General features: G+C 42.0%; 2 protein-coding genes and 1 non-coding gene across 6 annotated transcripts; 1 reads left to right on the top strand and 2 right to left on the bottom strand.

The window, feature by feature from the left end:
* Positions 1–4,671: 4,671 nt before the first annotated feature.
* LOC133798654 (uncharacterized) lies at positions 4,672–8,713 on the bottom strand. The gene is made up of 2 exons (XM_062237082.1): positions 5,495–8,713; positions 4,672–5,420 (listed from the first exon to the last, which is right to left on the bottom strand). Exons 1-2 carry the CDS (start codon positions 5,885–5,887, stop codon positions 4,929–4,931), a joined length of 885 nt encoding a protein of 294 aa, XP_062093066.1. The 5' UTR covers positions 5,888–8,713; the 3' UTR covers positions 4,672–4,928.
* A 1,208-nt stretch (positions 8,714–9,921) lies between these two features.
* On the bottom strand, positions 9,922–13,536 carry LOC133798653 (octanoyltransferase LIP2p, chloroplastic-like). Of its 4 annotated transcripts, none has more exons than XM_062237081.1 (5): positions 13,073–13,536; positions 12,067–12,293; positions 11,708–11,972; positions 11,083–11,233; positions 9,922–10,583 (listed from the first exon to the last, which is right to left on the bottom strand). In XM_062237081.1, exons 2-5 carry the CDS (start codon positions 12,231–12,233, stop codon positions 10,255–10,257), a joined length of 912 nt encoding a protein of 303 aa, XP_062093065.1. In that variant the 5' UTR covers positions 12,234–12,293; positions 13,073–13,536; the 3' UTR covers positions 9,922–10,254. The 4 variants fall into 4 exon arrangements, with proteins under 4 accessions (XP_062093065.1, XP_062093063.1, XP_062093062.1 ...); XM_062237079.1 differs by having other exon boundaries at positions 12,061–12,293; positions 13,050–13,532; XM_062237078.1 differs by having other exon boundaries at positions 12,061–12,293; positions 13,073–13,531.
* Positions 13,338–13,491, top strand: LOC133798782 (U12 minor spliceosomal RNA). The gene has a single exon (XR_009876002.1). It is a non-coding gene; the product is annotated as a U12 minor spliceosomal RNA (small nuclear RNA).
* Positions 13,537–15,064: the final 1,528 nt, after the last annotated feature.

Here is a 15,064-nt window from a genome sequence, read left to right as displayed (position 1 = left end):
GATGCTTTGGCCAAATTAGCAAGTGCGAAGGATGCTGATACTCTGAACATAGTGCCAGTTGAGCGACTATCTGTGCCAAGCATCCAAGCAGAGGAGACCTCTTTGGTGATCCAGGCAGTCGATACATGGATGGCACCATACATAGAGTACCTTACACAGGGCGTCTTACCGGCAGACAAAAACAAAGCTAAGACCCTTCAGCGATAAGCTGCTAGATATATTTTGGTCGATGGAATTTTTTACCGGAGGGGATACTCAATGCCACTCCTCAGATGTATTTCGAAAGAGAAAGCCAAGGAATTGATGAAAGAGGTACACGAAGGCTTTTGTGGGGACCATGCTGGGGGCAAAGCTTATAAAAAAAGATCCTAAGGCAAGGATACTTCTGGCCAACAATGAATGAAGACTCGATGGAATTTGTGCGGAGGTGCGACAAGTACCAGAGGTTCTCTAAAATTCCACGAGCATCCCCTAATGAGCTGAAACAGATGCAAAGTCCGTGGTCATTCGCAGTCTGGGGTATAGATTTAATCGGATCTCTCCCTACAGGAAAGGGCGGCGTCAAGTACGTTGTGGTTGCTGTTGATTACTTCACTAAATGGGCCGAAGTTGAGCCACTCGCAACCATAACGACCAAGAAAGTGCTAGATTTTGTGGTAAAAAACATTGTACGTCGCTATGGATTGCTAAGGAAGATTGTCTCAGACAACGACACCCAATTTGATAGTGATCTGTTCACAGATTTTTGCGAACGACATGGAATTATCAAGAGCTTTTCTTCAGTCGCTCATCCTCAAGCAAATTGACAAGTCGAAGCAGTCAATAAAATGTTAAAGGATACTCTGAAGAAAAGACTTGAGGAAGCAAAGGAAGCATGGCCAGAACAATTTCCTGAAGTCCTTTGGTTGTACAAAACTTCTCATCGAGCAGCGACAGGTCACACTCCATTTTCCTTAGCTTATGTGTGACGCCCCACGCCACACTCCAAAGTTAAGCGTGCTTGACCTGGGGTAATCTAGGGATGGGTGACCTCCTGGGAAGTTTTCCCAGGAAGCGTGCGAGTGAGGACAAAGCACGCTGGAAAGACTCGTGTTGGTTTGTAGGGCCAGACGTCATTCCAGAAAGCAGCCATAGTGACGTGGGGCATCACAAATGGTATTAGAGCCTTGACCCAGCCGGAAGTGTGGCCGACGAGGACGTCGGGCCCGTAAGGGAGGGTGATTGTGACAGTCAAAATCCCGTGATCCGTAAGGGGAAAGACCGGGTAAGCTGTGCAATCCCACACCGCCTGGGGAAGGTCAAGTGTGATGATTCTAAGACTGTGTAGGTATGGGACTACACACTTGAATATGGCTTAAATGGATTGATGGGTATTACCTATATCAACAAGATGCATCTTCTTTTCGGTAGCCCATCACTTGAGAACTCCAAAGTTAAGCGTGCTTGACCTGGGGTAATCTAGGGATGGGTGATTTTTGACATGATTTTGGGAATGGATTGGATATCCAAGTATGGGGAAACGATTGATTGCAAGCGCAGAATGGTGGCTTTTGAACCAGAAGGGGAGGTACCCTTTGTGTTTGTAGGGTCAGTTAATGGACCGCGTGTACCAATAATTTCAGCCTTGAGGGCTGGAGACCTGATGCAGAAAGGTTGCATAGGATTCCTAGCAAGTGTTGTGGATACTTCCAGGGTGGTGTCGGTTGGACCGGGTGAGACCAGATTGGTGTGTGAGTTTCCGGATTTGTTCCCAGCGGATCTGCCGGGGTTGCCGTCGCAGCGGGAGATTGACTTTGTTATAGAGTTGGTACCAGGAGCGGAACCAGTATCTAGGACACCCTACAGAATGGCTCCAGCAGAGCTAAAGGAGTTGAAGATTCAGTTGCAGGAGTTACTTGATTTGGGGTTCATCAGACCGAGTTTCTCGCCATGGGGTGCTCCAGTGTTGTTCGTTAAGAAGAAGGATGGGTCCCTTAGGATGTGTATCGATTATAGGGAGCTGAACAAGTTAACCATTAAGAACAAGTATCCACTGCCTAGGATCAACGATTTGTTTGATCAGCTACAGGGGAGAACAGTGTTTTCCAAGATAGATCTCCGATTAGGTTACCATCAGTTAAGGATTAAAGAGGAGGACATACCAAAGACCGCTTTCCGAACGAGGTATGGACATTATGAATTCCTGGTTATGTCCTTTGGATTAACCAATGCCCCAGCAGCCTTCATGGATATGATGAATAGGGTTTTCAGGGATTATCTGGACAAGTTTGTGATCGTATTCATCGACGACATCTTAGTGTACTCCCAGTCAGAGGCAGAGCATGAGCAGCATCTGCGGTTGGTACTACAGTGGTTGAGGGAGCATAAGTTATATGCTAAGTTCAGTAAGTGTGAGTTCTAGTTGCCACAAGTTACATTTCTGGGCCATATTGTCAGTAAGGAGGAGATTCTGGTTGACCCAAGCAAGATTGAGGCAGTCAGAGATTGGCCTAGACCGAGCAGTGTTCCTGAAGTGAGAAGCTTCTTGGGTTTAGCAGGGTATTACCGGCGGTTTGTTGAGGGGTTATCCATGATAGCTACGCCATTGAAAGAACTAACAAAGAAGAAGAAGACAAGGTATGTCTGGACGGATAGATGTGAAAACAGTTTTAAGGAACTGAAGCGGCGACTGATTACTGCGCCAGTGTTAAGCTTGCCGACAGAGAATGAAAAGTTTGTGGTCTACTGTAATGCATCTAGGCAGGGTTTGGGGTGCGTGTTGATGCAAGCTGGCAAGGTGATAGCCTATGCATCGAGACAGTTGAAGGAATATGAGCAGAGATATCCTACGCATGACCTGGAGTTGGCAGCGGTGGTGTTTGCACTTAAGATTTGGAGGCATTATCTCTATGGTGAGAAGTGCGAGATATACACCGACCATAAGAGCCTAAAGTATTTCTTTACACAGAAGGACTTGAATATGCGCCAAAGGCGGTGGCTGGAGTTGGTTAAGGATTATGATTGTGATATCCTTTACCATCCTGGGAGGGCTAATGTAGTGGCTGATGCATTGAGTCGGAAGGGCCCAGGGCAGTTGTTTAGCTCGAGACAGATATCTGATAAGTTAGCCGAGGAGATGACCAGAGCAGGTATAGAGTTGGTGATTGGTCAGTTGGCCAACATCACTCTTCAGTCTACACTCCTTGAGAGGATCAAGGAAGCGCAAGGAAAAGATTCTCAGTTGAGAGGACACAGGGAGAGTGCCTTAGTTGGAGTGACAAAGGACTTTTCCATTTCAGAGATGGGGCTACTGAAGTACAAGGGTCGGATCTGTGTTCCGATGGATTCTGGTATCCGGCAAGAGATCTTGGATGAATTGCATACCACTCCCTATTCTTTGCACCCGGGTACGACGAAGATGTACCAGGACTTGAGAGCTCTGTATTGGTGGTCGGGCATGAAGAGGGATGTGGTGGATTATGTGGCTAAGTGCTTAACTTGTCAGCAGGTTAAGGCTGAGCACCAGAGGCCAGCGGGGTTGTTGCAGCCTTTGGGGATTCCAGAGTGGAAGTGGGAAGTTTTCCTAGGAAGCATGTGAGTGAGGACAAAGCACGCTGAAAAGACTCGTGTTGGTTTGTAGGGCCAGTCGTCATTCCAGAAAGCAGCCATAGTGACGTGGGGCGTCACATTATGGATATGAGGCTATGTTGCCTGTTGAGTTAGATCCGTTGTCGCATCGCAGAATAACGTATGATCAAGGCTCTAATAGCCAGCTATTGATGGAATCCCTTGATTTGGTTGATGAAAGGCGAGAGCAAGCCTAACTCCGAGTAGCTGCTTACCAGCAAAAAGTCACCCGGTATTTCAATTCTAAAGTACGTGAAAGGAAATTCAATGTCGGAGATCTAGTACTTCGCAGGGCTTTCCTTAACACCCCGCGACCAGACTGCTGGAGTACTCGCACCTAATTGGGAAGGACCATACCAGATTGAAGAAGTCCTCCATCTAGGCACCTATAAACTTGCTCGCTTAAATGGAGATCTCATTCCTCACTATTGGAATGGAGAACAGTTGTGCAAGTACTAACAATAAACAATTTTTCTTAAAGAATTGGCTTGTATTAATTTTACTTTTTACAAGTTATGAAAAAGAGTTGGTCATTTTACGTGACTGATTGCTTATAAGTGTAAGATCTTATTGATCACTCGTACAGACATGTTTTGTCCATTTATTACGAGAAATATAAGGGACTGTGCGCAGCCAGTCATTCTTGCAAATTATTGTATTTATTACGAGTATTTGCTCATTACGTGTGTTGTTTTGCTGTATTATCGTTTTAAATTCTTTGCTCCGAGCAGTAATGTTCGAACAGGTTTTGGTCAAGGCAAGTGACCAAGGACCTAAAGCTCCTCAATCACTTGGGGGGCATATAAGGCATCTAGTAAGCAAATCATATCAAAAGGTATGTAAACACATGAGTAAAATAAGTGAAAGCATGCTAGGGTACTTAGAGTATTTTTCAAAATTTTGTATTTTGTTAAATCAAACCAAAGTACTATGCTAAGTTCGGTCATGCAAATAGATATTATAATAACATAAAAATATTATAATATCAAAAGGAATTCCTTTACATCGCGAGCAGCAACTGCTCGGATGTAATTGTTTGTTAAAATTAAAAGTTGTCCATGCAGCAATAAAAATTAAAAATTAAAAAAGTAATTGTCTTTACATCACGACCCGTAGGTCGTGTATTCAAAAAATAAAAAAGACTACGAGGCTAGAGGATCTTGAGGAGCGTGCTGGTCGACAGTGGCGCCAGCTTCATTGTCTGCGCCGTCAATCCCCGTTGCCAGGGAAATCTTTGGAGAAGCAGGAATTTTAGCCCTTTCTTCTTCCTCCAGGCGAATGGTGCACTGGGACATTAGAGTCCATCTCAAGCGCTCAGACAGCTAGCTGAAATCGGCCTTCTGATTGTGCTTCCAAAACTCATAGAAGCAAGGGTGGGTGGCTTCCTTATACTTCTCCAAGTTTTTGGCATCAGTTTCTTCGAGCTCTTTCACGCGCCCTTCCAACTCCTCCGTCTCCTTCCTGCTCGCAATCAGATCGAGCTCAAGCTGTTTGGATTGTTGGTAATTGAGTTTGGCACTCTCCCTGAATTTTTCTTTATCTTCATTGGATTTGTTCAGGGCGGCCCAACTTTCCAATAGCTCCTCTGTCAACGTGGCTTTCTGCTCAAGCAGTTCATCGTTCTGCTTATTCAGCTCTGCATTTTTCTCAAGCAGTTCACCATTCAGCTTGGCATGTTCAGTGTTCTTCTCGAGCAGGTCAGCATTCTTTTCCTCGAGCGCCTTCATTGCCTCAGTGAGCCTGGTGTCAAAGTTTTTGGTCTGGGAGACCATTGCACCCACCCGACGCCAGCCAACAGTCATGGTCAACAATCCCTGCGACCAGATGAAAAGAATAAGGTGATGGCAGAAAATTAAAAATAATGACTCAGCAAAAGAAAGCAACTTACATTGACTATCTCATTCAGCCCTCGATTTATTATTTGGTCGGTTTCCATGGAGATGGTACCGTCGATGGCCTCTTGACTACGTTTGTGTTTGGAGAGGTTGTAAATTCTCTCCCTGGCCGAACTAACCATGGTGCTGGACAGGGAGCCTTTGGGCTGAGTACGATGTGGCTGGTCGAAAGGCGTTGGAGGAGTGGGGTGCTGATCGACCGGTGGAGTTGAGGCCGGCTGGTCGAGTGGAGAGGGAGGTGGCATGTTTTCCTTTGAAGGAACAACTGCTAAAGGACCCTCAGTCCGAGCCTTCTTTGAATCAGTTTTGCTGCTCTCCCCCCGAACCCTCTTGCTATCTTTCTTCCTGCCTGAGGAAGCAGCAGCGGCCTTGTAATATTCGAACATGTCTTCAGACGATATATATGCACAAAAGGAAACAATACGAGCAATGAGACAAAATATATAGATGGAACTAAAAAAGAAAGTAAGGAGATTATAAGTAAAATACCTGTGCTACAACTACTGGTCGCTACATTACTTACTGAACTACTTCTACCCTTACTTATGGCCTGGAAGAAATCTGAATTTAAGTTTGGAGTATACTTAAAGTTTTTGTCCCCGTCAAATAAGTGACAGGGAATTGGCAAACTATCTAAGAATAAGAAAACAGTACCGTTCTCATATGAGGACTCGTCGGTGGGAGTAGAGGGTTCAGTGGCTTTCTTTTTTCCCTTTTCCAGTGGGGCAGGGGGAGCAGCAGCTCGCGGGGTGATGGAAGGCTCCCTGATTGTCACTCCAGTTGTCCTCCTCCTTTGAGGTTGCGACACGTCTGGGTGCTGCTCGGGAATCTCCTCACCAGTGGCATTCCCCGCTGTTGACTCCCTCACATCCTGGTGAGGTGCCAAAAGCCCGACCAGCCTAAGGTTAGCCTCTGTGACCAACTGTTTGACACTCTTCTCTTATGCCAGTCATGCTGGCCAAGAGTGCTGATCAGACTTCTATGTCTGGAGTGGGAGCCGGTCGCAGCCACGGGCTTGAAATGCACTAAAACCCTAAGGGAAATGCAGGAAGAATTAAAGGAAAATAAACGACCAAGGGAGTAAAAATATTACCTCCTTGGGTGAAGGCCAGGTTGTTGGCGGCCATGTCTGTAGTCAGAAAGTACTCTAGATGGTACTTCCCCACATTGGATATAAAGGTGGTATCACTCAGGAAAGTGCGGGTCGTTTCCTGGTGACAGAAATGGAAGAACCCCGTGTTTTCTTTATTGGGCTTGGATTTTAGGTCGAACAAATAGTTGACCTCGTGTGGTGTGGGGACAGGCCATTTCTTATGGCTATAAAGAATATAGAGTGCAGAGAGCATTCTATACCCATTTGGGGTTATTTGGAAAGGAGTGACCCCAAAATAGTTGGCCACTCCTTGGAAGAAAAGATGGAGAAGCAGGATCGCTCATGCCTCGATGTGATACCTCGATCAGGTGCTGAAGGCACCTCCAGGCAGATTTGCCCGTTGGTCTCTGGTAGGTTGGACTAGGGTCACCCCAGGAAGCCCGTACTTCTTAATGTAATTTGCAATCATCCTAACTGTTACTCGACTAGGAGGGGCAACGTCTCAACATCTGGTTGAATGACATTTCGGAGTTGGGCTTGAGTTTGGATTTCAGGGTCGAGGACGTTTTCTTCCCGACCACTGGTCGTAGGAATTTCAGCCCGAGGAGTAAGCTGATTTGAAAAGGAAGTGGATGGTTTCTTTTTCTGGGTTTTGGACTTTACTCGACCCATATTTTGAAGTTGGGACGATGGAATGTTTGGGGTGACACGAGAAAAAGGGATCTCTAGTATCAACATCGACGGTTGTTCCTCGTCCTCAAGCAATTGGGCTAGCAAGTCATCGTCGATAGGCCTCTCACCTCCCCACGGATCTTGCATGAAAATATGCGAACAGAAAATGGGGAGATGAGAATTTAAGGCCTAAAACCTTGTGTTTTAAAGTTGAGCTTTTATACGACCAGCAGCATTCTGATAAAAACACTGTATTTCAAGTGAACAGTTTGGAAAATAGATTAAAAAGCAGAAGTGAAAAGTTTTTCAGGAAAAACTTTTCGACTCTGAAAGGACGAGAAAAACCCAATTTTTCAGCTAGCTTAAAAATCAAAATTTTACTTCGATTTTACGCCCTAAATCTACAATCTCAACTACCAAACTAACTCTTAACTCCTATAAAGCATTATTTCACTACCCTATCAAACATCGATCAATGTGCCCATTTACCCCAAAACAATTTCAGCCAAGAACATTCAAGAGCTCAGATACGAAACATATATAAAATGGTTTTTCATGGCATCAAAAACGACTGAAAGATTCGAGAAACTTACTTGGATGAAAGTTAGAGTAAGAACACGAACGTTTTGAACGCTGAGCGAAAGTTCCTTAGATCAACGATGAAAGCTTCTGGGTTTTCTGGGCTCTGATGGTCAAAGTTCTTCAGAGTTCTTGAAGAAGAGAAGATAAATCAAAAGTAAAAAGTAAAAATGTGATCTTGGGGTATTATTTATAGTGATCGTGGCACCGTAAAAAAGGTAATCATGAATTACTTTTTTCAAAGTATGGGGAAGTGCAATAGACGTCAGACAATTTTTTGGGAAACCGAAAAGACTTGATTAGACATGATTAGTTAAATTTTTCGAGAAAGCATGGGCGACTCTGACAAATTTGGTGGGGTACACGAAGAGTCAATTTCCTAAGTTTACTTTATGCTGGTCGTAGTAAAATAAACTTGGGGGGCAAATGTTTACCCAAAAACAGATGTTGATGACGTGGCAAGGATTGCTCACACGTGGTTGACACGTGGCAGAGTCGAAATAAAGAGGTGCTGTTCGATTATCGACCAGCTACCCGTTGCTTCATCAAACCTCACAATTAGATGCGACCAGGCTGGTCGTATCCTTCGGTTTATTTCCTTAAAAGATTGTAATCATATAATAACTACGTTGATTATTTCCTCTTTATTGCCTTTATACACGGTGTTTACCGAGTTTTTCGGAAACCTTAATAATAGAATATTAGAGAGCTTAGAAGAAAGGATTTGAGGAGTAAAGACCAAGTTTTTACGTGGTTGGGGCGTTAATAAGCCTTAGTCCACGAGACAGTTGTATTAGAGCTTAGAGAACATTTGACAATGGAGTTTTTCTACAAGTTTGAGCAGAGTAACTGCTTACAATAAAAAATCTCGGATCCCCTCCTCAGTGCGCCACTATTCATATTTATAGGCACAGGAGTGCACTGGGCTTAGGCCGGGCTGACCCGGGCCCAATAAGGGCATAACCCGGGCCCAATAAGGGCATAAATACCATTAGCTTCTCTGATGGGAGCCCAATACAAAGGATTAAAATATGAAACGTACCACAATCTAAGTCCATTGGGCCAAACCAAATAATATCTTATTCTAAGGCATGAGACAAACTGGAGTTTCAGTCTGGGTTCTCTGGGCTACGAGGAAGATTTGGGGGACAAGATCGATCAGAGTAGTGGCGGCGCACTTCTGAACCAACGACGTACATTCCCGAGGTAGCCTCTTCTACAGGTTAAACGTGGGGACAACCTCCACGCTTCATGGGATGATGTCAGTATCCTGGGCACTTTACCTTGTGAACCTTGGACAACCGACCCGGGTTCGTTTACCAACGTCCCCCTCCGTTCACCAAGGTCCCAGACCATTTACCAGGATTCCGAACCGTTTACCAGGATCTAGGTCTATCCACAGCGGTCCCAGTTCCCATCTTGGTTTGGTGAGCCGCGACCTTCTCTGCCGCGCCTCGGGACATTAGGGGGAGCAGTTCCGGGACCACACCACCTACGAAGGCGGAGGTCCCAGTCCTCACTCCCGGACGCTCTTTGGGCCTTGCCCAGACTTGGGCTGCCAACATCCATTTTCCTCGTCAAATGGGCCCGATCTGGGCCTTAACTCCAAATTGGGTGGCCCACAGGCTTAGAGTGTGGATCCGGACACCCGGAAAGAAACGGGGATAACACACGGATATTAAGGATAGTTAAATCCCATTGGCCCATGTAACCCCCTTGAGCCTATAAATATGCATGAGAAAGCTCAAGGAATGGACTTTTGACTTTTGAATTTTTTTTCTGAATACTGAGAGAAAGAGCATACAGCGCAATTATCCCCTAAGGCTTGTAAAACTCAAGAACCCTAGTTATTTGATCACAACATTGGGATTCAATATTAATAATAGCACTAAGTGGACATAGGTTAGTACCATTCATTGGGGCTGAACCACTATAAATCAGTTGTCTATTCTTTACCATTATATTCCATTCTTGATTATCATCTCATTTTTTGTCGTATTTTTGACTCCGTGTCGTTGGCCAAATCGAGAGTCAACAAATAATAATAATAATAATAATCACCTTCAAAGCATGAAGTTGAAATAATCGATTCATGATGGATTTCCATATATTTTCTAACATGTAAGCACTCGTAAAGTTCCTTACACACAACTATCACCATGGTGATTTTAGTTAACAAAATGCTCTATACGTCAGTATCTTTCTTTCTTTTTTCCTTTTAACTTGACCCCTAATGTCAAAAAAGGAAAATTTAATGTTGTAAATAATTTTGTTCTGAGCAACTAGACATTTTTATCAAATAAATTCATGATTGTCTTACACATCACCAAGATGAGATGCATTCTTTACTGGGTACCATTTCTAATATAGATTCAAGAACTTCCTACCTGTCAGTCACCAGAAACCAGCTTATAAATTTTCCTTTCCAAACTCCAATTCAGAGATGGTTTTGTGATGGATTCGGAGCTGGAACATTTCTGAGAACTCCTTGATCAAAGACTCGTGAGCAATATTAAGAAGCTGGCTATCATTGGGATGACCTACATTTGCTTCTCCACAATCGCTCGATGAAGGGAATCCTGCAAGTAGATTTTTAATACTTCCAACTTTCCGGTCACGTATTCCACAGGGGACTATCCAATCAAAAGGGGTTAAATCTGTGGTGACATTCAGCGCTAGGCCATGATATGCTATCCATTGAGTAACTCTTATTCCAATGGCTGCCAGTTTTTGGTTGTCTGAAAATATATAAATATATATATATATATATTAATGTTGAGAAAACTCAAAAAGTAAAATGAAGCGTGAAACTTGAAGGTATCACTATTGTCAATGGAGTATGAAAAGGAAAGTGTATTATGTGATAATCACAACTCAAAGTATGTTTTATATATAAAGGCCAAATAAGATACTTAACAAAATCAAGCAAGTTCCTTCATCAGCAGACTTAGCTGCAGTTTACCACTACAATCTTAGATCTTCCTTACACCACAATTCTATTTATCAGCTATCACAAAGAGTCGAATCTTATCAGAAAGAGTCAAGGCATTACAAATATCTATTTTTGACCCCTAACACTTTAGATATAACTCAAGTTATATATAAGTAAAACTTAAAACTGATGTAGCAAGCACTATAATTTTTTGATCCTCAAATATTGTAGAGTTAGGCCTAATATCAAAACATATTAGAAAAGCATAAAACTTCAGTAGAAGGATTTATTAGGAAGCAGCATACCGACCCAAACTCCAGTCAAGCCCTCAAGTCGAGAAGCCTTGATAGAGAACGTGTTGGTTAGAACGCGAATGACTATCTCCTCTAGTGCCCTAAGGTACCAGTGTAGATCCATCTTGTGATTCCGAAGATTTATAATGGGATACATGACAAGCTTCATTTGCAGCAAAAATTTCAGAAGTTAGTTTAAATGAGAACAGTAATGGATTAACTTCAATCAACTTTGTAGTTTTCTTAAAAGTGACACACAGTCAAACATATTCAGACAAACTTACTTGGTCATCAACAAACTCCTATAGTAAAGTCTGTAGTAAACTCTTCTTCATTTTATATTATAATTAAACTACTCCAATCAGAATCTGAGAACAGATGCTCATGAAGATGATAAGTTTATAGCATAAGTTTCCGGTATGCAAATGTGATTACACATTAACTGAAGCTCAATATGCAATGTCAGGCAAGCGAAAGTAAACAATCTCCAACATATGTGTAGATTTTGGTACCCACGTTCCCAATAGTAGAATTAAAGACAAATATGAAATTAGTTTTAGAAAGCATGATCTACACCAATTCAAATTATGAATATATTGAGCTTGGAAAAATTAATTGGTTGGGTTAAAACATTTACTTGGCCAGGACCATGGTATGTAACTTCACCACCACGTTCGGTTCTATGTACTTCAAAAGGAGCATTCTTCAAGTCAAAATTAAGAAAATTCTCAGAACTACTCGTACCCAATGTATAAACGGGGTTGTGTTGAAGAACAATTAAAGTGTCAGGACAATCTTCATTCCTTTGAATCATATTCTTTTTCTCATTCACTAATCTTTTTTGCCAAGACCATGCCTTTCCATATGGAATTAACTCTTTGTATAAATCAAAGCACTCACAGCTGCAACAGTTTCAAGTTGAATTAGTGAGCTTCATGGAGCATGAGGTTAAGTGCTTGATAAAATACATGGCAAAATAAAGGTACTCACTCTTGCCTTGTTGAGGGATTTTGAGAGGTGAGTTTTTGAGTGTCAAAATCGACTCTGTTCAAAGTTGACAGCACCTTTGAAAAGGAAGGCCTATGTTGGTGTGGCTTTCTTAATTGATCATGTGTTGGACATAATAAGTTTGAGCTAACGTAGTGTGTTAGAGCTAGAACCATATCTCAATTATCAGCAATTTCCAACCCCAATAAAAGAGTTACAGCTGTTGGTTCTCAATCCTTGAAAAAGAAAGGAAATATATATTTATATATTACTGCAACCACAATTTCTATTCAAGCCACATTATTCATTAGGTTTTATAAAAAAAAAAGCACTATGATATTCAAAAAAGAAAAAGAAGTGTGCCTTGTAGCAACATTTGATCAAATGCAGTATTTTCAAAAAAGCAAGTAATACCCTTTGATTAAGAATATTTAAATACCCCAACAACAATTGACAAGTAAATGTTACAAGTCACACTTGTTTTCTTTTCTGAATTACATCGGGGTATTTTCTCCATTGTTACAGTAAGTGAAAATGGATGACTCTTTTATAACATAGATTAGATACCCGAAGGGAAGAGAACAGGCGAAGTGGGTTGGCGGAAGGAGGAAACGGCTGGGAGAGAAAGAGAATTTAGGGGTTTAAGGATTTCTCAGTGAATTCGAGGAAAAGCAGTATCCTTGGCTTTACCCAGGGATTGTTGAAGAAACTATGGGATAAAGGGGAGAAAATGAATTGAGTGTAAGAGAAATCGAACAAACAATATCTCAATTTCACATGTTCCGTTGAATGTTACAATCAATGAGTGAGAAAAATACAAATTACATCAAGTTTCAATAGCCTGAATAGTTTTTTTTTTGTTCATCTGAACTCTCCAGACTCCAGAATATTGAAAAAGAAAAAACTAATTTCTGTGATAGTAAACATTAAACACGAATCAAAATCAAATAACAAATCCAAATGAAAAAAGAATAAAAAATGCGCCAACCAACCAGGTGGACGACGGACGGCAAACCTGAGAAGGCGAAGCAATCACTGAAAGAGAAGCGAAGGAGGAGAGGAGAACAAAACGACGTCGTAGTGGGGAAATCTTAACGGGTCGGGTGGTGGTACGAGTTCAGCCAAGCTTGGTGATGCGTACAATTGTCTAATAAATAAAGCTTTCTCATTTGGCCACGCACATGCCTCCACGTCATACTTTCGGAGTCCCACATCGATTTTGAAGGAAGCCGTTCTTCAAATAAATCTTATAAAAATAAGGTTGCCGGCTTGAGATAACGTTGCCTTAAACTAATGAGTAAGGAAAACAAAGCGAGCGGTGGGAGCTGCTCGCCGCGCCTATCATATTCTGTGCGCATAAATTTGTGGAGGGGTTATAGGCTGGTCAAGTGTTGACGCTGCTTACTTTGCAGAACTCGCTTGCGCGGGCCTCCCATACCCAAACCCCACAATACTAGTTCAAGTATTTTTTTCTACAAAATGTTTCAAATTAAAATTTAAACAATTGACTATAAAATTAAAAATCTAAATCACACTTGAAATTTAAACCAAATTTAAAATAGAGGTCAATCTAAGTAATATGATATCCCAATAATAAAATCTAAATAGAAACCAGAATAGGCTAATAAAATAACTCCAAACTCTAACGCAATTTATTAATTCCCATAAGGAAATCATTTTATTAATTCCAAACATTGTATATTCCCATAAGGAAATCATTTTACTATTTCCTATCACACACAATTTCAAAATAAGGGGTGGTTATAGAACATTCCAAAATTGCTAATAATGTTTAGTGTCTTGATTAGTGTGCCCACTCAACTTATTAACTGCCCGTTCAAGGTCGGGATTGCATAATTTGATGTATATATAAATATATATGTGTGTGTGTGCGTGTGAAGTTAATTGATTAAATATGTGACTATGTGACATACATGATTTATATGATAATATGAATATATGTGCATGTTTATGTGAATTAAATATGCATGTAGGCTTGTGTTTTGTTAATAAGTGCATATTTGTAATGTTTGACTCGTTGAGGGTATAAATGTGATTATATGTGTTAAATAATTGAGACCGCATTATTATGTGGATATATTTGCAGTATTCGGCTCGAAGCGATCCTAGGGAGTGAATTAGCGGAATAGTCACAACATGGTCAAATGCCCAGCTTGGGGTGAGCCTAGGAGTATTTTGGGAACTTAGTATATATTTGAGATTTATCGGGTAACAGGTAATTATTTGGTGATTAATTTGGCACGTTGGGATTAATTGTGAATTTATTGGACCACTTGAAGATTAGTGGGAAACGCGGTAAATGACGGGTTTTGCCCTTAAAGGCAATAAGGGGCTAAGATAAGTATAAGGGCATTTCGGTCTTTTGTGTTAAGAGATAGGCTTGGGAAAGACTTTAGGAAGTGACTAGAACTACCATAAACCACTAAGGGTTCTCTCTCTCTCACGTTACCCTCTCTATCACTCTCCTTGGGGAACTTTGGAAAGCTAAAGAAGAACAATTCTTTAAACTTTGGGGCATGAATTTGCTGAAGAATCAAAGCTAGGATTACTTGAGGATCAGCTCAGGGCCGAAATTGTGATCAAGGTATGGTTTATAACCTGTTTTGTTGGGGGATTTTCTGATTAGTTTAAACTTTAGTTTTGAGTTGTGATAAGTTTGTTCGCTGGTTCTTGGGTTATAAATTATGCTTAGGCTGTGTTGTTGAGAGTTCTAGACACACTTGGGACTTAGGACTGTAGTTAGGACGGATTTTGGTAAATTTGGCTGAGGAAAATGCAGTGAAAACATTGGGGATTTCTGGGTTTTGGGCTCGAGCCGCGACCCTGTTCTTCAGGGCCCCGATCCGTGTTCGTGAGAAGGCCCTTGGGCTCCCAGCGATTGCCCAGGTGTCACGGCCTAGGTTAGGGCGTGCCTCGGCCCGTGCCTTCCATGAGAGAGCCCCCTTGCTCTCTGACTTGTAGCGCACCGCAGCCCTTAAGGCCTGGG

Source organism: Humulus lupulus, chromosome 8, assembly GCF_963169125.1.
Source record: "Humulus lupulus chromosome 8, drHumLupu1.1, whole genome shotgun sequence".
Classification (NCBI taxonomy): domain Eukaryota; kingdom Viridiplantae; phylum Streptophyta; class Magnoliopsida; order Rosales; family Cannabaceae; genus Humulus; species Humulus lupulus.
Note: the sequence above shows the minus strand (reverse complement) of the source record. Positions and strands in the feature narration are given on the sequence as shown.